The sequence below is a fragment of the Gorilla gorilla genome, chromosome 5 (genome assembly GCF_029281585.2).
Source record: "Gorilla gorilla gorilla isolate KB3781 chromosome 5, NHGRI_mGorGor1-v2.1_pri, whole genome shotgun sequence".
Classification (NCBI taxonomy): Eukaryota; Metazoa; Chordata; class Mammalia; order Primates; family Hominidae; genus Gorilla; species Gorilla gorilla.
Window position 1 is genome coordinate 59336994 of NC_073229.2, and position 27861 is coordinate 59364854.

A 27861-nucleotide genomic window follows, 5' to 3' on the forward strand; every position below is an offset into this window, starting at 1 on the left:
CTCCACCCTCCTCCTCCCCCGCCCCCTCCCGCCCCGCCCGCGCGCCGCCCGCTCGCAGCCACTCGCAGCCCAGGCTCAGTCGCAGCCCCTCGGAGTCCGGAGCCCGCCGCCCCTGCGGACCGGACAGTGCGGCCGGCGGCCGGGACGGAGCCCCCAGCCCGCGAGGAGGGCGCGGCGCAGGCGGCGGCGGCGCGGCGGGGAGGAGCCCGGGCCGGAACCAGGGCTGGGCCGGGGGCGGGGACGCCGGGGTCCGGGAGCCCGGGAGCCGGAGCGGGCTGACGAGCGTCGCGGAAGGACCGGGAAGGAGGAGCGGAGCCGGAGCGAGCCAAGCAGCCCACAAAGTGCGATGCCCCGGCGGGGTTGAGGCGCGCGGCGGTCGGCCCGGCGCGCTGGGAGGACGCCCGGGAGCTGCGCGGCGCGGGGCGGCGCGGAAGGGCAGCCCCGGCGGGCGGCGGCGGGCCCGGGCTGCGACCGGAGCGAGCCCCATGCCCCGCGCGGGCTGACGGGCCGGAGCCCGCACGGAGCGGCCGGGCGGGACAGGTAGGTGGCGGGTCGGGCCCAGGGACGCGGGTGGGGGCTGGGCGGGCGACCAGACCAACTCCCTCGCTCGCGCACTCTCTCGCCCGCTCGCTGGCTCACTTTGTGTTTGCAAACTGCCCGCCCGAGACGCGCTGGGCGCCGGGCGCCAGGAGGAGCCGGGCCCGGGCCGGCGCACTTTGTTCCAGCCAGGGCCGGCCGTGGCGCACTGACCCCGCGCAGCCGCGACATTCCGCCCCTGGCCCGGGCCCCAGCGGGCCGGAGCTGCCTCGGGAACAGGTGGGGGCTGTGGCGCGGCGAGAGTGGGGGCAGCCGGAGGCCGGGGCGGGGAGGGGGGCGGCCGGAGAGGCCACCGAGGCCCGCCCTTCCCCAAGAATCTGGGCCCCGCCCCCTCCCCGCCGGGCCTCTGGGAATGGGGTGTACGGGGGCGCGACCCCCTCCCCGCCCCGAGTCAGACAAAGAATACTTCCCGGCCCAGACTTTCCAGAGCTGGGAAGGGAAGTGGCTCCCCCCAACTCTAGTCGGTACCGGACTCCCCAGGACGCGCCGGAGACAGATGAAAATGGGGGCAAGAGAGCGGGGGATCGCGGTCCTACCCGCCGTGTCGTCTCTGGTGAAGAGGGGACTTGTCTTGCTGAGGTCGCACCTCGGAAGTGCCAGGGCCAGTCAGCCCCTTTTCCATCGCTCGGTCAGCTCGGGGATAGAGCGGAAAACTTCTTGGGGACTTGAGAGCGTCTGGAAATGGCCCCTGTGATTTGTGCGCCGGAGGTGGAGGGTGGGGAAACGATCTGGCTGACACCTCTACTCACCCGCTGTGGAGAGAGCTCCCGCTTCACCACGTAAGGGGGGAAGAGAGGGCGGCCACGGGGGCCCGGAGGCCACCAGGGAAGGAGCCCGGAGTGACCGAGCAGGACCCCCCCGCCCCAACTGAGGAGTCTGGTATCTCCCCTGGACAACCCCAGCACCTCTCTGACCGGCGGCGCTTCAGCCTCGGGCTCCTCATCCACGCCAAACAAACTTCCTTGGGCTGCGTCAGAGCAGAGCCAGTGGCGCTAGAATGCGACCTGGGGTCCCGGCCGCCCCCATAAAGGACCGGGTAATTTCGTGGAATGCGGATTTTGAGACAGGCCCAGACGGCGGCAGATTCCCTGTGTCCCCCAACTGGGGCGATCTCGTGAACACACCTGCGTCCCACCCCGATCCTAGGTTGGGGGGAAAGGGTATGGGAACCCTGAGCCCAGAGCGCGCCCCGCTCTTTCCTTTGCTCCCCGGCTTCCCTGGCCAGCCCCCTCCCGGGTGGTTTCCTCGCTCACTCGGCGCCTGGCGTTTCGGGCGTCTGGAGATCACCGCGTGTCTGGCACCCCAACGCCTAGTCTCCCCGCAGGTTGACCGCGGCGCCTGGAGCCGGGAATAGGGGTGGGGAGTCCGGAGAAGCAAACCCGAGTCTGAAGTTGCCATTCGGGTGACTCCCGAGAAAGCCCGGGAGCATTTTGGCCAATGCGGGTTTTTACCTGAACTTCAGCATCTTCACCCCGGTTTCGGAGACCTGCCTAGATTCGTCCCAGCACGCACTGTTTCGGGTCCGGGATTGAGGGTTAGGGCAGCACACACAGCTTGAGGGGCAATTGTTAGGACTGGCCCGAGTGCCCGCAGAAAGAAAGAGCAGCGGGGTTGTCGTATGGCCTGTAGCTGCGGGAAGGTCTGTGCCGGTCCCACTGTCGAACCCAGAAGCTCACTTTCCACAGAGAACCAGGGCTGAACGGCCCCCTGACCGCCATGCCCTGCGGGCACCGGGCATTTTGAGCTCTCCCCCTACCCCCTCCCCCCGCTGCGAACCAGCCGGTAGGTGCAGGGGCCGAAGGCCAGGCCCAGTGGACCCAGCCGCCTGAAGGGGAGCCACGGCCTCAGAAAACCTCTGCCCGCCCCCGCGGAAAACCGCTGTGGGGAAGTCTGAAGGCCTTTTTTTTTTTTTTTTTTCAACTTGAGAAACTTTTGCCTCGGGGTTTTGGGGCTCTGTTACCTGGTGGCTGGAGGGAGGATACTGGGGCTCTGCTCTTGGTACCTGGACAGCTTGTTGGCTCCCATGGTGCCCTTTCGATCTGAAACTCTCAAAAAACTGTGAGTTGGGGGAGTCACTCACACTCTAGTCAGTGGGGCAAGGTGGCAAGGGGAAGAGGTGGTTTTGTGGTTGCCCCCTCTCAGCCTCCACACCCAGGGCCAGGGTGAGCGCTGAATCTCTCCTGCGGGACCCTCAGGACCCACTTTATCCTGGCTCCAGCCTTGCTACTAAGTTTGGGAGACCATGGGAGCCTTCTCTCCTGGCACCAAGGGCTGGGCGTCTGGGTGGGGTTTTCTATCCTTCTCCCTGTCCTGGACAGGTTTCCCAGGAGTTACGGAGTTGGGGAACCCCTGAGCCCTGGAGAGAGAAAGACCTGACCCCAGTGCTGGAGAACGCCAGGGCCAGAGCATTTGCAAAGGGTCCCACTTGCAAAGGGACCTGCTCCTGTCCCTTTCGGTGTAGGGATCTTCCTCACATCTAGACGCCCCCAGCCCCCTTCCTCTGCCTTTAGAGCCGAAAACTTCCGTTCTGGCTGTAGGCAGGTAGGTCCCTTCTTGCCAGGAATGTGCATATCCTGCTGGGCCCCTACCCCAAACATACCTCTTCCTTGGTGGGAGGGAAGCAGAGGGACTGGGAGAGGAAGGCTTGCTTTTGATCCAGTAATTCCCCCAAATGTTTGCTGAGCCCCTACTCTGCCTGGGCAGGTCCCAGGCTGAGTACTGGGGTACCCAAGCAATGAAGGCTGGGGTCTGCTCTCTGGACCTCAGATTGTTGGGGTAGGAGAGACAGATATCACATGGTGGGGGGGAGGGTGGGGGGGAGAAGAATGGGAACAGGGTGTCTGTTTCAGAGGAGAGGTGTGAGGTGCAAGGGGAGGGAAGGGTTGTCTCCCCAAGAAGCCTTCCCTGCATCTTAACCCTTCCTACCCGAAACGCCAGGCGCCGAGTGAGCAAGGAAACCAGTTTCCCTTCTCACAGATCTTACCACCCTCCAGCTTCCCTAGACCAAGGCAGGGCAGGTACTATTTTTGACAGGACTCTGAGGCTCCGTTGGCTGGAATGACCTCCTCAGATTTGGTTCCAGAACTCTGGAACCCAGAGCAAGGAACTGAGGCCTCCCCAGGGCAGAACATGTGTCAGAGTGGAAAAGGCTTTGGAACTTGGCATTAGAGATGGGACTCTGGAGAACTTAATTAAGCTCTTCGAACCTCAATTTTCTTACATTGTAAAGTAGGTCATAATACCCACCTTAGAGATTCCGTTTGGGAGTTAGATGAGAGAGCAGATGTCAAGTACCTAGCACAGTGCCGGGTGCATGGTAGTACTGATCAAAGGATGGCGTTTATTATTAATTTGCTAGCACTGCCAGGCCACATGTTGGTTGAATATGGAAATACTGAAGTATTAATCTTCATTTTATGGGTTGGGAAAACGAAGTCCAGAGAGAAGAGGCAACTTGTCCAAGGTTACACAGCTACATGGTAGCAGAGCTGGAACTAAAATATGGGGCCCTCGACTCCCAGTATAACCAGCAGGGCTTGAGCGTGTGCTGTGGTGAAGGGAGAAAGGAAGGGATGGGAGGAGCTGCCACTCCTCCCTCCCTCCTCCATAAGCTTGGCCTAGGCCGCCTGCCTTCTAGTGTGAATTCTTTCTCTTTTCCCTTTAAGTGGAGAGGGGGACTGTAGGTGCAGAATCTGGTGTTTCCACCTGCACACAACCCTGGAGCATTCCCCAGGCACTCCTAAGGTTCTTGTGAGACACACAAATGGGAGAGAGAATTCCCCAGAATGCAGAGGAGGAAAAATGACTGATAACCCCTCTCTCCAGAAAGGGAGATTTCTAGGGTTTGGAAAGCCTAGCCTACACGTCCTTATGGGAGATTTTGGCAGCAAGTCTCAGACCAGTTTGGGACCTATCACTGAATGGATCATCTCAAAGAAGCAGAAGGAAACTCCCCTTGAGCCTGAAGTTATTGGCTCCCTTCAGCGTTGCCTCCCAGGATTCTCTGTGGAAATACACACCTTCAGTCCGCTGCCAGTTCCACCAAGCCGGGATCACAGTGGGAACCCTCTTTCCTCTGAATTCTGCCACTTCGGATGCTGTGGTCTTGTGAGATGTTGCTCCTGGGCCCTTGCAGAACCTGGACGCAGGGCACACCTGCCTGAGCTAGAAAACAAGAGCTCCTGGCACAAAAGGTACACATCTGGACAGGGCCGCAGGTGTTGGACCGTGGAGTCACTGTTGCTGTGGTGTGTCGCCGGGCTGGACATGCCTGGGCCTGGCGAATGCCCTCCTTGCCTTGATCCTGGTCCCAGGATCCCTCTTGAGATCAGGGTCTTTTCCCGGCTGTCCCTCTGGCACAGCCCTGCACCTTCCTTCTCTCCCGTCTGGATGGTAGCCATACAGCCGCCTGTTCACTGAATCCCAGCTGCTCTGCCCACCTCTCTGGGCCCCATCCTCTGGCCAACTGGAGCCTCCACAGCCAGGCCTGATGGTGGGTGGAGCCAGTTGATAGTGCAAGATAGAGGTAAATGGTGTTTCCTTTCCTGCTGCAGTTCTGATGGTCTGTGACCCAGGCTACCATGTAAATGGAAAATGGGGCGACGTGGTGGGTTTTCCTCAGACTAACAGTATGTAGAATAGAGACCATCCGGCATTTGTTCAAGGTAGGCAGGACTGGTGGGAGCAGAAGTTACTCAAGTAGCAGCAAAAGGGTGGCAAAATGATGGCGACTTGAAGGTAGGGTGGCTTAGGGAATGGAGCCAGGGACTCAGTAGTTGTATCCATGCTACGAACACTGTGGAGCGCCTACTGTGTGCTGGAGGCCAGGCTGGTGAAGGGCAGCAGGAGGGACCCGGAGAAGGGGTGGCTCACGTGCAACTTGGAAAATCAGAAATAGAACAAGGGCCGGAGCACAGATCTGTGGGCACTGGCCACCTGAGCCAGCGTGGGTCCTGAAACCCCCAGCTGAGACAGGACATGTGTGCCACCCAGAGAGCCCTTAGGAGGGCCTCCCCGTGTGAAATGAAACCAGGGGGTGGGAGGTTGGGGTAGCTTCCGTTCTCATCTCCTCAGGGGGGCTTCCTTGGATTCCATTCCCGGCTGGCTTTACGTTTCTAGGAGAACATTTCTATGGAGACCCAGGCCTAAAGAAGTTGCTTCAAAAGAGGGTGGCGGTGTACTTCCTCCTTTCCTTTGGGGTTCCCCTGCAGATGCACATCCGCATCCTGGAAGGAAGGGGTGCACTGGGGAGAGTTTTGGGGAGATATGAAACATCAGGATTTGTGGGAGACCCAGCGAGAGGCTGCGGCTGTAAGCACTCAGAGCAAAGCACCAGGCTTTTTGAGGCTGCATCTCTGGATGGGAGCTGGAGAAGCTGGATGGTCAGGCCATGCTGAGGGTGTAGAGTTGGTCCACTGAGAGAATCCCTCCTTCAGGAAGCCTCTGAGCTTTTTTTTCCCAGAGAGCCAGAGCTACCTGTTTCCCCTCCCCAGCTGAGCACTTGCTTTGGATTGTTCCCTCAGTGAGCTTTTACCTTTTTAACTGAGCGCATCAGTTCCAGTTGCTGGAAGCTCCTGCATGTCTGAGACCTGAGCACAGGGATGTAACACAAGGGGTTTTCAGCACTCACCAGACGCAGAGAAAATAACTGCAGCTGGGCTAGCTCGGGCCCGGCAGCTGGGGATCCGGAAACACTGGAAGAGGGGACGGCTCAGGCAGCATGGCAGTTTTTAGCCACAGAGAAAGCTGCCCACCGATTGTGCTCAGAGATGATTTTGTGGATCTAGGCCTAAACGGTCTGTACCCACACAGGTACATGATGAGGGGCCCCGGTAAGCCCACTGCTGCCAACTTCCTAACTCACTCTTCGGCCTTAGGCATGACCCGTCTTCTCTCTGGGCCTCAGTTTTCCTAACTGTACAGTGGGTGAAGAGGGCACCTGCAGCCCCATGTCCTCGGGCTCACCATCCTGAAGCTGTGGGTTGGGAGCCAGGCAAGAAGAGACCTGAAGGTCTCAACGCACACCCTCTTTGTTCCAAGGGCATCGGGAGCCTACTGCTTCCATGGGTCCTTCTTGAAAGGGGTGCTGTGGAGCTCAGGGCAGAGGACACTACGACCCATGCAAGTCTCCTCCTTCCCAATTAGGCAGTGGAGCCTGATTAAAAGGGGTGCTGCCTGCCCCCTCCCACCTGATCCCCATCGACGAGATTTCCCTTCATCAGAATCTCACATTCTCCAGAAATTAATTTGATGCCTCATGTTATCAATTAATTGAATCTCGTTGGGAGAGAGAGCTCCGCGAGGCGAGGCGAGCTTCAGCTTGGCCCTTGTGCGCCGCCGTCCCCCCTCCCCCTCACACCAGGGCAGCCTTCTCCTCCCCCATTCCTTTTTTTCTGCCTTTCTTTTAATTGCACTTATTTTCTAAAATAAAACCACTGCTCTGTGCCCCTTTGCCCAGTTTGGCTTGGATGGATACCCATGGACTGGGTACTGGCTGGGATTCGCCCTTTCAGAGGTGGGGGCAGGAGGACTTCCCCTCCCCTGGACCCTGTCTGATCTCTCCTTAAGTAAACAGAATCTCACCCTTTGGGAATTTGGCCGTGATCCTGTGTGCTCCAGGGGCTACTGGTGAGAAACTTAGGAGGACTAGGGGAGGGAGGAAGAGCTGGGAACAGACTGCATCCTAGTTGGGGACAGGGGAGGTAGAGAAGGACCAAGTTAGGGACGTTTTAACCCTCAGGATTTTGTCATTCAGAAGCTGCTGCCCCTGCCAGAGCTGATCCATTAAAACGCAGGGCAGAGGGCATAGGTGTGTGGTACCTCCAAGGCTCCCAACAGTCAGGTCAGATATCTGCAGGAACAAGCCCTCAGCATTTTCAAGGACACTTGGAAGCCCTTGCTCTGCCCCCTGCATGGAAGATGGGGGAAGAAAGTTCTAATAGGACATCCCTATTAGGAAACCTGGGAGGTTGTTGTGGCAGGTAGAGCTAGGTAGTCACCAGACCCTGACTGAGGAACTGTGCTTTGCCATTTCACATACCTCCTTGTTCTTATCCCCACAACAACCCTGAAAGATTCTCCAGGCAGTGGTAATTATCACTTTCATTTCATAGGTGAAGTACCCAGGCCCAGAGAGGTTACCTGACTTGCCCCAAGTCACAGTTAACTGGAACTTGCCTTTCTGAAATGCTGGCCATAAGGGCTGAGGTCACAAGTGGACTAACCTCATCCCTGCTGAGTTTTGTTGACCCACACACAGTTCATTACAATGGTAAATTTCACATAAATATCCCCACTTCTGCTCCTTTTGAAAAACCCAAGCCCTGTCAACACTGAGCCTGCATTTCTGTGTGGAAAGGATGGACTGGGATTGAGTGGCAGCTGCCTCCTCGTGCCCTCCTCACCTGGCCTCCTAAATGACCAGCCTAGCCCCTGAAGGCATTTTGGTTTGCAGCTTTGACATGGAGATTCACCTGTCCCCAGTATTCCTCAAGGAGAATCTAGTGTGGGACAGTGTCTGAAGGACTCTGCAGAGTCTGGCCAGGCACGGTGGCTCACGCCTGTAATCCCAGCACTTTGGGAGGCCAAGGCAGGTGAATCACCTGAGGTCAGTGGTTCAAGACCATCCTGGCCAACATGGCGAAACCCCATCTCTACTAAAAATACAAAAGTTAGCCGGGCGTGGTGGCAGGCACCTGTAGTCCCAGCTACTCAGGAGGCTGAGGCAGGAGAATTGCTTGAACCTGGGAGGCGGAGGTTGCAGTGAGCCTAGATTGTGCCACTGCACTCTAGCCTGGGCGACAGAATGAGACTCTGCCTCCAAAAAAAAAAAAAAAAAAAGACTGCAGGGTCTGTACAAAAAGATCTCAGAGAGAGGACCTATAAGGACACCCTGACCCAAATCTAATTCCCACACAGCTACTTAATAACTGATGGTGGGATGGGCGCAGTGGCTCATGCCTGTAATCCCAGCACTTGGGAGGCCAAAGTGGGAGGATCAGTTGAGCTCAGGAGTTTGAGACCAGCCTGGGCAATATGGTGAAACCCCCTCTCTACAAAAAATACAAAAAGTAGGGTGTGGTGGCATGTGACTGTAGTCCCAGCTACTCGGGAGGCTGAGACCAGAGGATCACTTAAGCCAAGGAGGAAAGGTTGCAGTGAGTGAGCCAAGATCGCGCTACTGCACCCCAGTCTGAGCGACACAGAGTGAGACCCTGTCTCAAAAAAAAAAAAAAAAGAACTGATGGTGGTGGGTGATTCTTTTTCCCTTCTTTCTACCATAGAGGTTAGGTCTTTGTACCATAAGGCCTTGTGTCTCCGGGGGCCTGTTTCAAGATGAAATCAGCCCATCCCTGCCAGGGTGAGCCCCTCTATGATAAAGTCATCACTTGCCCCCTACATCTGGGGAAATGAAGGGAGGAGCCAAGGCATGTCAGGGGCAGGCTGGGCAGAACAGCCAGGGGCCCAGAAATGGCCATACTCAGTGGTTTGTCCCAGGCCCGCTAGAGCCCCTCCTGTGCCCAAAGGAAACCCTGGTGCCAAAGGCACCACCAGAACCAGGCTCCAGATGGCCATTCAGGCCCTGGGCGAGTTGCCCCTACCCCTTAACCAGCAGGCCCCCCACATAAGACGTCACTATTTAATTAGCCGTCTCTGATTAACCAAACTTGGCATTGGGCTCCTCTTGCCCTCATCTTTCCCAGCTCCGAATCAATGGCTTTGATATGCTAATTAGGGAGTAATTTAATTTCAAAAGGCCGCAATTAACAAGGGTGTTGTGGACATGCTGTAGTTAAGCGGAGTAATCTAATTTGCATTAGTAACAAGCAGGGACTAATTAGAAGCTTAATTAGACACTTAGATGGCTCTTATGTTTACTTTCTTAATGAGATGGAGTGGGATCTTTGGTTCTCTTTCTTTTTTTTCCCCCTGTATTGTTAATTCTTTTTTTTGGTCTGTGTAGTGGGAAGGGGTATTGAGGGAGGCCACCTTGCCAGGGCCTGTGGGAGCGTTTCAGGGATGGAGCCAGTAAAAGGTAAGGTGGAGGGTGGTGGTAGGGGTAAGGGAAGGCTTGGATTCCAGAGTGACTCGGGGAGTTAGGACGCGGGGAGGAGCACTGGTTTAGGAGTCAGGAGAGCCACCTGGTTTCAGTTTGGCTCAGCCACTTAGCAGTCAGGTAACCTTGTCAAGTCTTTGGCATCTTTGAAGTGTGGTTCCATCCTCTGTCAAAATGAGCGCAAAATTGCATGGGGGAGAGAGGAGGGAGGGGCTATAGGAAAGCACTCTTGGGGACTCTGTGAATTTTTTTTTTTTTTTTTTTTGGAAATGGAGTCTCGCTCTGTTGCCCAGGCTGGAGTGCAGTAGCGTCATCTCGGCTCACTGCAAGCTCCACCTCCCAGGTTCACACCATTCTCCTGTCTCAGTCTCCTGAGTAGCTGGGACTACAGGCGCCCGCCAACATGCCCGGCTAATTTTTTGTATTTTTAGTAGAGATAGGGTTTCACCATGTTAGCCAGGATGGTCTCGATCTCCTGACCTCGTGATTTGCCCGCCTTGGCCTCCCAGAGTGCTGGGATTACAGGTGTGAGCCACCGCGCCCGGCAAGCGAATGGTTTTTAACAATAAAATGTATTCACAAATTGAGTGCCGAGGCCTTGCTGCGTCATGGCTCAGCTCAGAAGCCACCTCCTACAGAAAGCCTTCCCAGAGCACCCCTTACTCCCTCCAGGCTCCATGGTCCCCAGTGTCTAACATAACATTTGTAAAGCTGTGTGTGTTGTGTAAGACAGAAGTTCTCAATCCTGGCTGCACTGGGAATTTAGAATGCTTGGAAAGCTTTTTAAAATATCCACGCCTGGGTCCAGTTCCCTGAAGAGTGCGATTTAATTGACTTAGGGTGGGCCATAGGTATGGGTTGGTTTGTTTTTTTAAAGCTCCCCAGATGATTCCGATGTTTAGAAGGAAAACTTACCTGCCCATTAGTCTTTCTCCTGTCTCCATTTCAAGCCCGGCAAAAGCAAGGATTGCGTTTTGCTCACCTCCATTTGCCCCAACCCCAGTGCCCACTGTGCTCAGTATCAGCTGCAGGTGAAGGCTCCCTACCCCACTCTGACCTTAGGGAACTCACCCAGATTTAACAGGGTCTGTAGTGTTGAGTTGCAAATGCCTTATTCAGGCTCTGAGAATCTCCTGGAGAAGGAGCTGAGGAGAATTGAGGGAAATCACTAAAGAGGTTAGGGCTCGAGAGTCTTATGAGATGTGACTGCTTGCTAAAGAAGAACTGGGCAAAATTGGTATGAATTTTATGGGCATCAGTTTGGGAATGAATATATCAAGAACCTTAAAAATATGCAGTTCCACCTTCTAAACATGTATCCTATGCAACTAGTCAAAAATGTAGAGTATCCTGTTCCCATTTACTGCAGAGTCATAGTAAAACATAGCTAACAGCCTAGATGTCCAACTCTAGGGGATTGGCGCAATACATTCTGGAACATGCGGCCCATTCAAGCAACTGTGTGACCATTAGAAACTGTTGCTTAAAATATTTGATAGCATGTGGAAATGCTTATGATAGTAAGTGGTGAGTGGAAAAAGATGAAAATTCAAACCATCTATAGATTATGACCCAAATTTCACTTTTTAAATGTTTATATGCCAAGAGAGAGTGAGAATGGATTGACCGGAAAGGCTATATATCCCAAAGGGCTAGATCTCTGCAAGGTAGGATTATGAGTACTCTATTTTTTTTTCTTTTTTTCAAAATTTTCTACCAGGATGTCTCTTACTTTTAGGATTCAGAAATAAATGTATTTGGAACTTGGGAGAGGACCTGGAACAGACAGCACAGGATGGCAGATTCACCTTACAAATGGAAGGCTTTGGTGGAGCCTTTCAGATAGGAATGTCTTTGCCCTGCCACTTGTACTGAGCTCCTCCGAGCACCCAAGTGTTGTGCTAAGAGGCCTTGAATGGTCCCTAGAGTTGGGGTAGGCAGCTTCTAGGATGTCACAGTCATTGAGGGAGACTCCCAGGCCAGGAACTCAGGCAGAGATGGGGGTACAGAGGGAAGTCCAGCTTGCCAGCCTCTGACCCACACAATGAGGAGTGCCCAAGGAGGGCAGGGGCTTGGAGAGGGATTAAGCCTACTGTGGAACTCACAGAGCCCCATGTGCTTGGGGAGAGAAACTGCTGGCACGATCAGGGAGCCAAGCAGTGCGTGACTCACATCACCCACCTCTGGCTTCAGGACCTATTCTGGAGCTATAGCCACATTCTAACCCATGGGTCTTGACTCACTTTCTTCAAGTGCTGAACCAAGGGCTGGGAGAGGGGGGTGGGATCAATTTTTAAACCATAGCCCACTCAGGTGGGTTGTAGCAGGACTTTCTGGACTCCTGGAATTATAGTAACTACCCTTCTCTAAACATCTTCCTCATGCAGTGTGTCTTATTTGATACCACTGCAACCCTGGAAGGAAGGTGTACTGGCATTGGCCCCACATTACAGATAAGGAAACCAGGGCTCAGACTGGTGACCTCATTCCTCAATGTCACAAAGGTAGTAAGAGGCCAGGAAGGGTTAGCAGTTCATCTGGCAAATGAGTGGCTGGCTAAGTAAGCCAGAGGCCCAAAGTGGCCACTGCCCTGGAGCCCTCCCCTTACCTGGAGCCTGAAGCTAGAAGCCAGTGGGCCTCTGGGGCCAGGGCTGAATGGGGGAGGCTGGTCCCTGGGACTTTGGATTGGGAAGCATCCTGCAGTTACTTGTAGGGCCAGGGCTCATTGCTCTGAAAAGCCCTCTGTTTTATATCTCTTGACACAAGTAAGATATAGCAGGATAGCTAGAAAGAAACAAATAGAGAAAGAAGGAACTAGAAGACATCCTTGTGCTCTGGTATCCACGTGTGTATCTTTTTATATAATCTAGAAATGTATGTATTTCAAAGGTTTTTCATTCTGGAAAAGTCTGAAACTGACGACCCTTCTTTTGTAAAATAAAGGCCTTTGCGTACGTTCTTTGCCCTGCATTCATTGTATACTTTGCCTGGCCAGTACCTACTCAGCCTTCATATCTAAGCATAAATGCCCTTTCCTGGCAAAAGGAGGCTTTCCCTGCCCCTCTCCACTTACCTTAGATCCCCATTTATTTCCTGTACTCACACTTGATAGAATGTATCTGACTTGGGCTTCTCCATTTACTTGTGTATTTAGTTAACATTTGTACACTCTTCATGGGAACATAAGCTCCACAAGAGCAAGGCCTGTGTCCTGCTCTGCTGGAGTCTGCATACACAGAGCCTGGCACACTGTAGGTACTTAAACATTGGTCGCACCAATGAATGGATGAAGGGTCATTGCTGGTGAAACATGCTCCTGGCCAACCACTGGAGGAGAGAGAAGCATGACTTTGTTCATGGCTAAAGCCCCACTGGTTTTTAGGAAACTTGTTTTGAGGAAAAATAAGTGCCAGGTTTATCTAGAAAAAAAAGAGAAGGGGCTAGGACCTCCATTATTACCAGTTGCCCTTGCTGAGCCCTTTACCTGCAGCTCTCAGAGCATCTAAGGACACTGCTGCACTGTCTTGTTCAGTAGGGTCCACATTTCACTTTCCTTCAGGTAGATCCCCAGTGCTTAGCTTAATGGGGCCCTAAATACATGTTGAATGATTGAATGGCTTTTGCAGATATATCATCTAGTTTTGCCCAGCAGGAAACTCATAACTAAAGTTAGTGTTCATCATTGGAGCCCCATTGCCTGGGACAACCACCATCAGCATCACCTAGGAACTTCTTAGAAATACAGATTCCCAGGCCCACTCCAGACCTGTTGGGTTAGCAGCTTCTGTTGGGGCCCAGTAATCTGTGTTTTAACAAGCTCTCCAAGGTGACTTTGATGCACTCAGGTCTGCAACCCCCTGATTTAACGTTGTGGTCCGTCATTCTCATCTTCTACTCCGTGCTATTGTATTTTAAGAAATCTTACCTCTTATTGCAATCTGCTTCCTAATCTTTGTTGGAATTATAAATTATAAAAGAGATGGCTACATCTAGTCCAGTTCTCCCCATTATACAGAGAAGAAAAGAGGAGAATCAACTTGCTCCAAGTCACTCTAGTAGGCCAGGTGCGGTGGCTCAGGCCAGTAATCCCAGCACTTTGGGAGACTGAGGAGGGAGGATCACTTGAGCCCAGGAGTTGGAGACCAGCCTGGGCAACAAAGTGAGACTCTCCCCCGCACCACCACCACTCTGAAAGAAGTCATTCAGTAGTAAATTGGTGTTAGCGCTGGGGCTAGACACCAACTTACAGGGTCAGGCTGTCAGCTGGGCCACGTCCTGCTGTCTCCCAGACTATATTATAGGTTTCTGGAGAACTGGAAACGATATCTTATTTAAATTCCAACCGCCACCATTGCTCTGGGTACGGGCTACCTGTGGTCATTCCCCACCCGTGTCTCTCTTAAGAACTGGGGCCTCATCTCCACTCCAGCTGCGCGTGCACGTGTGCTCCCGGCAGGACGCGCGCCCAGGAGCGCGCTGGGGGCTGCCCCGCCCCTCTCTCCCTCCCCCGCGGGTAAACTCCGGGCATCCATCAGTCTGTTAATTGCACTAATTAGAGATCGCAGAGGTGTTAATTGGAAAACCCTGGTATTGTGCCTGTTTGGGGGAAGAAAACGTCAATAAAAATTAATTGATGAGTTGGCAGGGCGGGCGGTGCGGGTTCGCGGCGAGGCGCGGGGTGTCATGGCAAATGTTACGGCTCAGATTAAGCGATTGTTAATTAAAAAGCGACGGTAATTAATACTCGCTACGCCATATGGGCCCGCGAAAAGGCACAAAAGGTTTCTCCGCATGTGGGGTTCCCCGTCTCTTTTCTCCTTCCACAAAAGCACCCCAGCCCGTGGGTCCCCCCTTTGGCCCCAAGGTAGGTGGAACTCGTCACTTCCGGCCAGGGAGGGGACGGGGCGGTCTCCGGCGAGTTCCAAGGGCGTCCCTCTTTGCGCACTCGCCCGCCCAGGTTCTTTGAAGAGCCAGGAGCCTCCGGGGAAGTGGGAGCCCCCAGCGGCCCGCAGACTGCCTCAGAGCGGAAGAGGCAGCCGCGGCTTTGACCCAGCTTCCTTCCGACGGCATCTGCAGGAGCCTCTAGGCCTGACATAGGCTCCGAGGTGCCCTGGCTCCCCCACGGGGAACGCTGAGGGTTGGGCCACTAGGTCCTGCCTAAGTGCAGGACCTGAGCCTCAGACAAATCCTGGACCTGCCAAAATAACTCGGCCTCCGGTGCTATCTCCATTTGCCCCCAACATGTGGTAGGAGAGGCATATGGAAAGTCTGGGGTGGGGGATAAGAGCCCAGTATTAGCGAACCTTAGACCCCTGGCCAATCCCTACCTTATTGTATGGAGGCAGAAAGAGCACCCCAGTGACTTGCCCAAGGTCACACAGCTGAGCCTAGAAACCAGATGGTCTAATTCTCAGAGCCTCTGCCTTCCTGTTCCGCAGGTGTTCAGCTGCTCCTTGCTGAGGACCTTGGTGGCTGGGGGAGGAGCATGGATTGGGAAGATAGGGGTGTGTGGAGAAGAAAGGAGGACCTCTTGGAGCTTGCCCCTCATTACCAGAGGAAGCAGCTCAGATCTACACTGGGTGGAGTCCACTGTGAAAGGGACCCGGCTGTGACTCCAGCAGACCAACCATCAGTGCCTACCAGTATTCACTGAAGTACTGTGGTTTCATGTCCACATGCCAGACTGAGAGTGAGAAGAGACCTTCAGGACCACCTATTTGTATAGAGACAGGGAAGTAGAGGCTCAGAGAAAAGGGAAGGCAGAGGATTCACAATGGTGTGTGGCTGAGCCCAGGCCCCTGCCTGCTCCCCTAGCCAGGGTTCAGGCTCCTGTGGACACTGACTTCTCCTCCATACCCCACACCCTTGTAGTTACAGGGGACTGATAATCAAGGCCTCCCGCCAGCACCCTTCCCCATCCTGTCTTTAGCTGACTGGGTCCCAGGCACCCAGAGCTGCTCACCCACAGTGCAGGGAGCACACCGGTGCTGTCGCGGCGCCCTGTGGAGAGGTGGGCACGAGACATGAGGCTTCTGGTGTGCTCATCCTTGGCGGGCAGGTATCCCAGGGCAGAGGTGAGAATTCGGAAAGCACTTGGGAGTGCCTGTCATGCAGGTTTGGGGGGTATGTTGTTAGGTGGGCGGGAGCATGGAAGGAGGTGTATGGGTGTGTGTCAGTGGGGTAAAGACCCTGGAGGGGGCAGAGCATGCCACATGGGAATTAATGCCATTCACACACCCTGCGGAAATGACTTTTCAAATGCATATAATCTCAAGCATGCAAATGAGAGGCTTGCTTCACCCTGTTTAATATGAATGATCGGCCCCTGAATAGCTATTATTATACACCACATTGCAGCAATTATGTTGTTCCCTGGGTGTTACTCTGTATGCCCCCCCCCCCCATGAAAAGAAAAGAAAGGAGCACCTCTGTCTGCATCCTCCTCCTTCCTTCTTTCTCTTTTTCCAAACTTACTGTCTGATCTGCAACTTTATGATACTCCTTGAGTGTTGGAAGGGGGCCACTCTCCCTAACCCCAGGGAAGTAACTGCCAGATTCTCTTTCCTTTCTCCTTTGCATGCATACACCCCTGAGGCTCTGGTCTTTGTCCCTTGGGGCCCAGGAGTTCTCAGATCTCAGAGAAGCTAGACTTGGAATCAGAGCGGGCAGCTGCTTTCCACCACCAGCAGAGCCAGGGTTGGGGGAGAGGCCCCCCTCCCTCCTGTCTCCCCATCCCCCTCATGTAACTGAGGCCCAGGCCCAAGTGGGGGAAGGTGCTGCTGGCTGGGTGGTTTCAGGGGAGGGTGATGGAGCCCTGTGCTGTGGCAAGTGGAGGATGGTGCCCACCCCATCCATCATTTCACCGCCACTAGCCCTCAGGCTGACATGGCCATTAAGGCCTGAGACCGAGTGCTCAATCTCTTCCGAACCATCACTCCCATCCTGCCCTTACTCCAGCCCAGCTCCTCTCAGAACTTAGGAGTGGAGCAGCGGCTGGGTTGGGGGAAGAGCAAGCCCTTGGGAGCATACAGAGAAATTCACAAATACAGGGCACCCAGGAGGCCACTCAGACTTACTGGGACAGTGACACCCAGAGTCACAGATGAAGAGGGGCCACAGGAACAGGGATGTGGCTTCTGTGGACCCCTTGCAGTTCTCTATCTCCTCCCGACTCTGCTTCCAGCCAGGATGAAAGCTGAGCAAATGGCTTGGTAGAGTGAGGGAGAAGAGTTCTTCTGGAGTGAAAGGAGAGAATTTGGGAGTGGGAGGGAAATGCTTTGGGGAGCTGCTGCCTTGGGGAGGGAACTAGAGAAATCACAGTCCAGTCTCTTTCCACAGTTTCTCATTGTTACCTACAAGGCACTCATCTGTCAGTCGGGTCAGGGAGACCATGTGGTTATAGGGTGTGCCTAGGCCAAAAGAGATCGAATTGGGAGGAAAGAAACTGGCTGGCTTCCACGGGCCTTGCTAAAGGCTCATGTGGCTTCTATCCCTCGATGATCTCTGTGCAATCTGGGCCAAGTCCTTGACCTCTTTGGGTCTCAATGTCCTCACCCTTACAATTATGGTGGGTGGAGAAGGCGCTGATCAATATTGGGGGCTTGCTCTGTCAGGTGCCATGTGCATGTTTATTTTCTCCTCAAAAGACTTGGAGGCTGGGATGAAATATACTTGGCTCTCTTTATCTGCAGGTTCCACATCCGTGGATTCAATCCACCACAGATGGAAAATACTGTACAGTATTTGCAGTGTGCAGGACCCACAGATAGGGAGGGCCAACTTTTGTATCCACAGGTCCTGCAGGACAAACTGGGAGGCTTGAGCATCTGGAAATTATGGTATCCACAGGGATCCTGGAACCAATCCCCCATAGGTGCCAAGAAACATTGTCCTACCACAGACAAGGAATCTGAGGGTTGGGGAGTTTAAGATGGATCAAAAATCAGTAGTGGATGCCAACCATGGTCTGACCTGTTTGACTGAAATCCATGTTCCTCTCAAGGGACTGTGACTCGGGGGTAGTTGGGGAGCCCCCAGAATTTGAGAACAGCTTTTCATACTAAAGATATTGGAACCTTGTCAGGTGCAGTGGTTCATGCCTATAATCCCAGCACTTTCGGAGGCCGAGGCAAGTGGATCAGTTGAGGCCAGGAGTTGGAGACCAGCCTGGCTAACATCTCTACTAATGGTGTTGCGTGCCTATAGTACCAGCTACTTGGGAGGCTGAGACAGGATAATCGCTTGAACCCGGGAGACAGAGGTTGCAGGGAGCCGAGATTGTGCCACTGCACTCCGGCCTGGGTGACAGAGCGAGACTCTGTCTCAAAAAGATAAAATGAATAAATTAATTAAATTAAATTTTAAAAGCTATTGGAACCTCTATGAGTTATAAGAAGCTTAGGCCTCCACCTCCTCCTTACTGTCCTGACCATCCCAAACACATACCCTCTCTTTCTAGGGGGATGTTTCAGCCACTCCTTGAGAGGCATTTCTGGGGTCAGGGGATCCAGACCTTGACTCTTTGCCTTGGGTATGTAACCTAACTCTCTGGACCTTCGGTTTTTCCATCTGTAAAATTGGCGTGATAACTCTCTCCCACAGTTCTCATGAGGAGAAATCATGGTTCCTATGGAGAGTGAGTTAACCTTACTGAGTGTCTACTTTTGACCAGGTGCTAGGCTGAGGGCTTTAAAATGGAAGATGGAAAGTGGAACCAGGGCTTCCTTCACTGCACACCTCCATGATGAAGCCCAGTGTCTGGCTCCCAGTAGGTGCTGGGCAAGTAGGTGCTGGGCAAGTGGCAGCCCTTTTTATAGAAGAATAATTGTTGCTTTGGACCTTCTGTGGCCTGGGGAAGGTCATTTGTCCTGGGATGGGAGCAAACACAAAGTCCATTTCAGGTGGGGGTAGGAAGGCAGTAATATGATAGGTTCCTAGTGAATAACTTTTGTCTTTGCTTTGTTGGTGTAGGTTTAAGACCCAGACGGGGGCTAGGCACTGTGGCTCATGCCTATAATCGCAGCATTTTGGGAGGCTGAGGCAGGCAGATCACCTGAGGTCAGGAGTTCGAGACCAGCCTGGCCGACATGGTGAAACCCCTTCTCTACTAAAAGTACACACACAAAAATTTAGCTGGTCGTGGTGGCAGGCACCTGTAATCCTAGCTACTCAGGAGGCTGAGGTAGAAGAATCGCTCAAACTCGGGAGGCGGAGGCTGCAGTGAGCCGAGATCGCACCACTGCACTCTAGCCTGGGCAATAGAGCGAGACTCTGTCTCAAAAACAAACAAACAAACAAACAAAAAACCTAAAATAGCCCTTCTTCATGTCATTATTATAAACAGTGCAAAACCTCAACTGGGGCAAAAAATCCTCACCCAGAGGGGCAGTGCAAGGGCTTTGTCTCCTCCCTTCCTCACCCCAGCACGAGGTCTCCTAGAAGTCAAGAAAACATGGTTGAGGGTGTGGAGCCACCCCTCACCTGGGGGGACATCGGGAGGAGCCACATTCCATCAGGCATCCCAGGAGCAGCCTCTGGGAAGTTGAGGAGAAGTAGATGCCCAGCTACTCCTGTGGCGATGGTTATGTTTTTGGGGGTCAGCAGTCACTGCCCTTTCAGCCTTCAGCCTCAGCCTCTCCCCTGTGTCTCTCTTCCTCCTCCAGGTACCGCTAGAGCGACATGATGGTGGAATCTGCCTCGGAGACAATCAGGTCGGCTCCATCTGGTCAGAATGGCGTGGGCAGCCTCTCTGGGCAAGCCGATGGCAGCAGCGGTGGGGCCACAGGGACAACTGCAAGTGGCACGGGCAGGGAAGTGACCACAGGTGCAGACAGCAATGGTGAGATGAGTCCCGCGGAGCTGCTGCACTTCCAGCAGCAACAGGTAGGAACTGGTGAGCCTTGGGGTATCTGGGAGCGGGAGAGGGGGCACTAGGCTGCATTCCACTTCATCCTGGCTGCTGGAGCACCACTCCCTGCCAGGCAGCCTCACTTTACCATTCTTAAGACAGTCCAGCCTCCAAGGACTCCCTGTCCACCCACCTATTCTGGTGGCCACCTTGAGCCTAGGCCACCACAGCATTTTCAAGAGATAGAAGTGGGACTCGGAGGTCTGAGATCATGAAGCTTGAAACTGTCCCAGAAATGCCAATAAGAAGAGACACACACACACCTGGGCAGCAGGCTTGAGATTGGCATGTTGGATTGGTGGGCACTCCACTCTTCACCTGCACACTGGCTAGGAAACTGGCTAAATGAACAGGGTTAAGAGGGTGCTGTGCACACAGGGGGATCTTCACATTATTTCTGTTGCAAAACATTATCTGCCTCCGAGTCAGCTTGGGCCTCCATTTCCAGCAGTGAAGAGAGGCCCAGGCAGCTGGGTAAAGGCCAAGAGAGGTAGGCAAAGACAGGCCTCCACTTTTAGGGCTCAAACTGGCAATCCCTGTCTGTGTCTTCTATTTCCTCTTCCACCCTAAAGTGCAGAGTTCGGGAGTTTAAGACCAACCTCTCTGAGGATCTAGAGGCACTAGGATGGGTCTAGATCTGGTTGGGTGATGACAGAGCAGGGGCCTCATGTCCTGGTCCCACCCGGGGAAAAAGGGAGAGTCATGTTCAACAAGTTGAGGAGAACCTGCCCAGCCAACAGCCCTGGCCTTGGGATTCTCTTTCTCTGATTTGACTCTGCTCCTGGAATCACTGCTGGTGGTGCTGGCCCTTGAGCGGGGCAGGGGGCGGGGTATGCTAGGAACATGGAGAAGCAGGGCTCTGTGTGTACCTCCCTGCTCGGTACCCCACTCCTGCCTCATGCATGCACACATGTGTGTACCACAGTACTCTCATGTGCTCCTCCATGGCCCTGCTGTCTCTCCCAAGTTCACCCTGGGACTCTGCACTCCTTCTCCCACAGCCCAACTTCATAACCCTTAAGGGGCCTTTTCCCATCATATTCCTTGGAGCCAGAAGTCAGACTGGAAGCAACACCATCAGAAGCCTGACTCCCCTGCACAGAGCTGGTCAGCCAGCACTAAAGCAGGAATTGAAGAAACCTGGTTTAAGTCCCAGCCAGCCCCTTAACCAGTGGCATGACCTTGACCAAGTCATGAGCCTGCCTGAGCCCTGGCCTCCTTGGCACCTAAAGTACAGAGTTGTTAGGATCAATTTGGGTGTGCAACACATGCAGCTCATTTGTCGATGTGGATGTCAGTGGAACAGAGGACTTCAAAAATCACTTTCTCTTGCCAGCAGTGGAGACTGGAGCAGGGAAGGGCCTGACTCCCTTCCCTAGGGAGATATTCTTCAGGAGTTTGCTGGCATCTCCCAAGCCTTCCTAAGCACGTTCTCTGGGGAAGAGACCCACAGAGTCTGTGCCATTTGCTGGGGACAGAAGGTTAAAGGGCAATATCCTACCCTTTACCAACATAATAGCAAAACACACCCCACCAGAAATCTCCAAGGCCACCCATTTTGTATGGCCAGCTCTTCCATCTCTGTGACTGTGCAGACAGAGTTATGAAGAATTTTAAATGTAGGGGTTGGGGAGTACTGAAACTGGAAAGTTTCTTTTAAAAAATTTCTGAAAACGAAGAACGATCACAGTTCTCTGGATAACTGGGGAAATGTTTAGGGTGGGGAAAGACAGAACTGTCTGTACTGATCAGGTTTCTTGGTTCTGCGTTGCACATGAGCCATGTTTTCCCATCTATATTCCACATTCCAGTTATTCCTGTTTGTTTTGGGGAATATCCCACAGTCCTGGAAAATCCTATATCTGTTTCACAAATAAACTGGGGTGGGGAGTTGGAGGCAGGCAGAGGGCTGTTTTATCCATTTGGGCTCACTATGGGCAGAGTGCCCAGGGCCAAGGAACATATTTGAGACTTAAAAAAGGTTTTGTTGGCTCCAAACTATGAAAAGAACCTTGCAAAATTAAAATTACAAGATTTCCAATTAAAATGAAATAGTCCATGGGCTATTCCTCTACCCTGAATGTGTGAACGAGGCTTTTGGGGGAGCTTCAAGGGTAACATTTTCTGGTCCCCAACAACAAATGTTCCTACTTGTAGGATAAACAAGTATGGGAAAGAGAGCCTGGCCCTTTGGGTTCCTGCTCCTTCTCAACCCCAACCTGAAAGGACTTAGAGGACAAACCAATGCCTTTCATCTCTGGTGCTTTGGGGTCTTCACGTATGCTGTGTTGTTATCTCACCATCCCTGTAAGGTGGATATTATTATTCCAGTTTCACAGATGAGACAGCCAGAGATAGGCACTGAGTTGTCAAGATGGCACAATAAAGGCTGCGTAGACCTCACTCTCCCAGTTCCTAGTTCAGGGCTCAGCACACCTGCCCCTTTGCTGCTTCTCCATCACACAGTCACTGTGGGAAATGGAGGCAGCGAGGCCTCGAGCATAGTGGGTGCTAAGGAAATGTCTGTTGATGAGTAAATTAGAGCATTTCATTTCCAACATGAAAGGGTTCTGTGATAGAAAAGCAACGCTGCCCGCTGGCCCTAAGTAGCCACTCTAGTGCCATCTGCAAACTCGATAGGAAGTGGGGTAGGAGAGGGTCTGTGGACCACACGCTGGTCCCATTCTCCTCGTACTCTCTGTGGCTCTCCAAGCTCCTCTGCCTTTGTCTGTCTGTTGGTCCTTGTCCCTCTGCTCTCAGTAAACAAGCCCTGGAAATGCAATCCTGGCCTTTGGGAGTAATGAGTTGACAGAGAGGAGAGAGATAAACAGGGCGAGTCAGAAGTCAGGCCTGTGACAGGACTTTAGGCTGAAACAAACAGTGCTGAAGAGGGTGGCCACGTCACTTTGGAACAAGAGCAGGCACTTGTTTCCATGCAACGAGCAGGCTGGGAGCTTGTTTAAACAGAGGCTGGGGGGTGACCTGGCTTGGCTGCCAGGCCAGGTCTGACTAGAGGGAGAGGGTCCTTGGCTGGCTGCCCCATTTCAGCCCTCAAGGCCCAGCTTCCACCTCCTTCATCCCAGCCTGGTCATTGGTGAGTGACAGAGCTATATCACCTCCACGCTGTCTTTGGGGCTTTCACCAAGTCTGCAGTCTTATGCCCCATGGGGAATCTGTCTACCCTGAGGAGAAGGTGAAGGAAGTACAGTAGGCTCTGGAGCAGTCAGTCAAGCTGCAAACACACCTTCAGTCTTACTTTGCACTGGGCTCCGTGCCGGCCAGCTGGCATTGGTGATCCCCAGCTGCTGTTAAAGAATACCCTAGACCATAGACACACCCGCGGCCCATCCGTCCCCTCCCTCGCCAAGGCAAATGCTTCTACCACAGTGCCCCTCCCTGCATTTTTACCCTATGGGATGGCTCTTTTCTTTGAAAGTTGCCCTTGTGTTTTATTCTAATCTGATTTCACTTGTATGAAAATGTTCCCAGTGTGGGGATTTTCTCAGGGACCCCACAAATACCCTTAGGACTCTCTCTGATAGGGGCCATGAAGCCTTGGAGAAGTGTGTGCCAGATTTTGGGAGGGGAGGTCTTGGGGGCTGGTCTGGGTGCGCTGGCCAAGTTGGGGCCAGGAGGGCCGAGCTGGTGGGGTGGAGGCAGGCAGAGCCACTGGCGGCGGTGCTGAGGCCGCGCTGAAAGGCGTCCTGGGCCTCTGGAGCGCGCACTCCCATTGTCCATGGGTTGCGGGGGTGACAGGTCAGCGAGGGTCACGGGAGGGTTGCCTAGCGTCTGGGAACTCCCACTGCAGTTGCCGTGGCAACTGGGCCAAATCCCATCCCGTTCACATCCTGTGAGGAGATTCAAAAGGGTTGGGGGGCTCTGCACATTAATGGGCTTTTACCTCACCCCCCCTTCAAAGAGATGGGGGGAATGTCAGGCAGTTGGGGGAGGGGAGAAGAAGAATGGGAGAGACTTTCCTTTTCCTCCCCCATCTGGCCCTCCTCTGCCCAAGCTACTTAGAGGGATGACAGCAGGGGAAGGGGAGGATTCAGAGGGTGAATTTGGCCCCCACCACCCCCTGACACACACACACACACACACACACACACACACACACACACACACGCAGTCAACAGTTGTCTTTGGTCTGCAGGTCCAGGGCCCATTTCTCTTCAGGACTGCTGGCTGTGTGCCCCAGATTCTACTGTTTCCTGTCTGATCCCACACCTTCTGCATTCTCTTTTTTCTTCTGGAGAATGAGCCCCTCCCGTGGAGGAGCCATGGCATGGAGGGAGAGTTGGGGCCTGCACTCTCCAGAGGGGAGGCTTACGGACATCACACCAGTTCATACCAGCTGCTGGGGAATGCTCAGAAACTGCCCTTTCCTCCTTGGCCTGACACAGTGAGAGAAGGGCAGGTGGGAGGTGGGAGGAGCTGGGGAGTGCTCTGGCCGGGAGAGGGCCTTAACCATCCCCCTTGTTGTACCCCTCCCAGGTCCCTGAGAGCCAAAGACCGCCCTATTTCCTATGTTGGAAAATTCCCCTAGGAGGGAGTAGTGCTAGGAGGGCAGAGGGCGGGGCTGGGGCCTGGAGGAGGGATCTGCAGACCCCTGCTTTCTTGAGACTAAAAGGAGCCAGCCCACTCGACCAGCAGGAGAGCCCCCAGCTTCCCTCCTAATATGGAATTCTGAAATCCCTCTTCTTCCCTCCCTCACCTCCCCTTCATGGCAGAATTCTTTTCCCTGCTGATTAGAACTGGGGATACAGAGGAGAATTTGGGGAAGGGAGATGAATGTTCCTTCTGAGAAAGGATTTATCTTGAGGATTGAAGCGGGGAAGGCTGCATCCTAGGGTCACTCATCAGGGCAGAACTTGGCCTGGAACCCTCAGTAGGAGAGCTGGCTTTTCCCCTGGGGGAGCACCTTTATTCTGAGAAGGCCCAGCAGGAATCTTCAGGATGAGAACTGCATCCCCCACCACCACTGCCCCCACTCCAACCCTACATTGCAGAGGTGGCTAGAGTGAAGCGGCTCAGAACCCAAACCCCAGCACAGACCCACTTCCAGAGAACTCCACAGATACTGGTGGGAGGGATGTATGTCTGGTAGCCACCTCCAAATGCCACCAAGAATGAGGAAAGTGATCACGGGAACTTCTGCATCACTGCCACTCGGTCACCCACCACCACCTTGGTGATTTCACCTCCTTGCTGGAGGTCAGAGAGTTCCTTCCAGGCACTGAGGACTCTCCCCCTCATGACACCCTGCAGAGCTGGTTTTGGCTGCAGGAGCTGGATGAGCCCTGGGCTGCATCATTGCTAGAAGCAGGCAGAGGCCGGGCACTGCTGGTGCGAAGCCTGCCTGAGTTTGAGAGCAGTGGTGCAGGGAATGGAGAGAATGAAGGAGCCTTTTGAAGGATCGCCGTTCCTCATCCACGCTGTTGAGTTCAGCTGTAAATTCTCATCTCTCTGAGGCCAGAAACTAGTTCCTTATAGAGAGGAGGCATTTTCAAGGCACTTGGTAGGGAAGGCGTCCTGAAACTGGGGCTGTACACCCAGGATGTGAGTCGTCTCCCACCCACGTGGGCCTGTCTGTGTCTGTGCATTGCTGGTTTTCATTTTAATGGTTCTAATTTGAGAATGCGCCGATGTCATTTTTACGAGGTTGGTGTAAAAAAAATTTACAGCCTTTTCCAAAAAGCTTTTTTTTTTCCAAGGGAAAAAGGTGCGGAATAACTTCAGGGGTTTTATGGTCTCCTCTCCCCACCTTCCTTGTCCCCCCTCTCTGTGTGATTTCATTTTTATGTCTCTTTGCTGGAGGACAAAGCCTGGCTGGTCGAGAACTTTCCTCCCCCCAGGTCAGTTCCCTCAGTGGTCAGGACCACTAATCTCTAACTCCTCCTTCTTGTACCCCTTTCTTCCACCCTCTGGTCCCTGAGGAGTTGCATTTTGAGGGGTAGATGAAGCAATATTCCTTCTTTACTTTGAACCAGTGAGTGCTTATTAGGCATCCATTGTTTACCAGCAGTAAGTATCTACCCTGAAAGACTGTATCACTTCCTACTCAGAATCCTTCAGCGATTTTTCAAGTGTATAATGGAATAAAAAATCATTGTCCCTGTATAATCTGGCACCTGCACACCTCTGGGACTTCTTCTCAGGCCACTCTTCTCTTGGCCACACTGGCTTTTCAATTCATAATGCACCCAGCTTTTCCCACGGCAGGGCCTCGCACCATGTGTTCCCTCCACCTCAGATACTCTCCCTTGGAAGAGTTGCCTCCTCCTGATGTTGTGTCTCCTCAGAGAGGCCTTCCCTGGCCACACACCCTAGAGCCAGCCAGCCACCCAGCCAGCCTCCATGGGACACTCGCCACCAGCTCAGAGTTTGCATGTCTCTTTGTGTAGTGTCTGTCTCGGCCCATTAGAACGTGAGCCCCATTAAAGACGCTGAGTCCCCAGTACTGAGGACACTGTGAGTGCCCTGTGGGGCTTAATAACCACTCATTAAATTGTTAAATTAATAGTCATGCTGTGGTTCTGGAGGTAAAGGTAATAGGCTTTCCTGGGGATGCTTTTCTGGCTCAGAATGGGGCGAGGTGGGCCAGCACCCTCAAATACCCTTCTAGTCCCTTCTTTTCCTAAATCCAGCCAGTTCCCAGTGAAAATTAATTATGGAGACAATTTAGATAAGATTGAATCCCAGTTTTGCCAAAACCAGCCAGAGGCAGACAAAGGAAGTTTGGAGTTTGTTTGTTTTGGCTGCCCCTCACCACAATCCAAATTAAACCAGAATTTGCTAGTACCTCCTCCATCCTGCCCAGCCAGCGCTTGGTTTCTCTTCCCTGTGCAGAGCCCAGTTTCAGGTCTGGTACATTCAGGTTCTGCTTTTGCCACTGTGTCCCGTTGGGCAAATCATTGCCCATCTCTGGATCTCTGTTTCTCCGTCTATCAGTGAACTAGAAAATACCTATTTTTTGACCCACTAAATTGATATTATGACCCACTACTGGGCCATGAGCAGCAATTTGAAAAATACTGGACTAGATACCCTCTAACACTTGCAGCTCTCCAGGGGTTGTGGCCCAAGCTCTTCGACTTCTCATTCTCAACAGCCTTTCAAGCTTGTCTCCCTGATTATCACGTCCCTGCCCTCCTGCACACACAGAGAATAAGGCTGGCACCCCAACACAGATCTGGGATCCTCCAGCCTGCTGAAAGGACTGGTAAATAGCCCCGCACCTGGCTTCCTGAGAGAGAATGACCCCTCTCCCACCCCCCACTCCACCAACCCCGAATTCCCAGAACCAGAAATGGGAGTGTGGTCCTATCCTGGAGGGGAGAGAGAGACTCCACAGCACCGAGACTTGTTTTTCTATTCATAGCAGCTCCCTGTTGCCCTCAAAGCTACAGCTTCATTCTCCACCATCCCAACCGCCCTCCCTGGATGCCATCCGTTATAAGCCATTTGTTCCTAATTGCGGAGATCCTGCTAATGACTTCTGAATGGGGGATGGGGGGAGGAGAGTTCAGCTTCATTAGCGAGACTGAGTTCTTAAGCTTGAGGGGGAATGGGGGCTGGGCTGGAAGAGGGTTTGGTTAGCAAGGCCTTCCGGGTGGCACCAGGCAAGTGACCAGGAGCTGCTGGTGAAAGATCAATCATCATAATAGTGTTCGTCCAGGACCTACTGGGTGTCTGGCAGTGTGCTAAGTACTCCATGTGCACAGTCCCACGTGCTGTTCCCAGGAACCCCATGAAGAAAGTATGGGGTTGTTCCAATTTTGCAGAGGAAGAAACGGAGGCTCAAGGAGATGGTGACTTGCCCAAGGTTACCCAGCATATGGTGGAGCCAGAACTTGGATCCAGATCTCTCTTGAAGTCCATGCATGAATGGACAGTACACTCCCTTAGAGGAAAACTGGACATCATCCCCAAACCACAGAGCTGGACACTGGGTTTTCAGTCCAAGGGGTAGAAGGAGGAAAAAAATGAGGTTCAAGAGGCCAAATGGCTCCCAGTTTTCCACTCTGCCTAAGCCCCCTCTTCCTCCTCCCCTAGGTTTTCCATAATGGCTTCTTCCTGGTGTGGGTATCTGAACACCTTTCTCACCCAGGGCTGTGTTTGGGTATCTCTTGTCCTTAGGGAAGGGAAACTGAGCCCACTTTTCCCCTGGAGTTTCCTTTCTTGGTCTTCTTCCTCCACCTCCACCATCTTCACTTCCCCTTCTCACTGGAGGGCTGAACACATGCAGATTAGGGGGAAGGCAGATTTGAAGGCCTCACTGGACTGTGCATGGGATCATGGA

At 53.4% G+C, this 27861-nt stretch overlaps 1 protein-coding gene across 9 annotated transcripts in view; it reads left to right on the plus strand.

Annotated features, from left to right (window-relative positions):
* The first annotated feature begins 401 nt into the window (after nucleotides 1-401).
* The window catches only part of FOXP4 (forkhead box P4), a 53815-nt gene continuing 26355 nt past the window's right edge, over nucleotides 402-27861 (plus strand). For all 9 annotated transcript variants that reach the window (XM_063707596.1, XM_063707599.1, XM_055389597.2 and 6 more), the window contains exons 1-2: nucleotides 402-540; nucleotides 19315-19534. In XM_063707596.1, the coding sequence (XP_063563666.1) occupies nucleotides 19331-19534 (204 nt within the window). In that variant the 5' untranslated portion in view covers nucleotides 402-540; nucleotides 19315-19330. The remainder of the gene's footprint in view (nucleotides 541-19314; nucleotides 19535-27861) is intronic.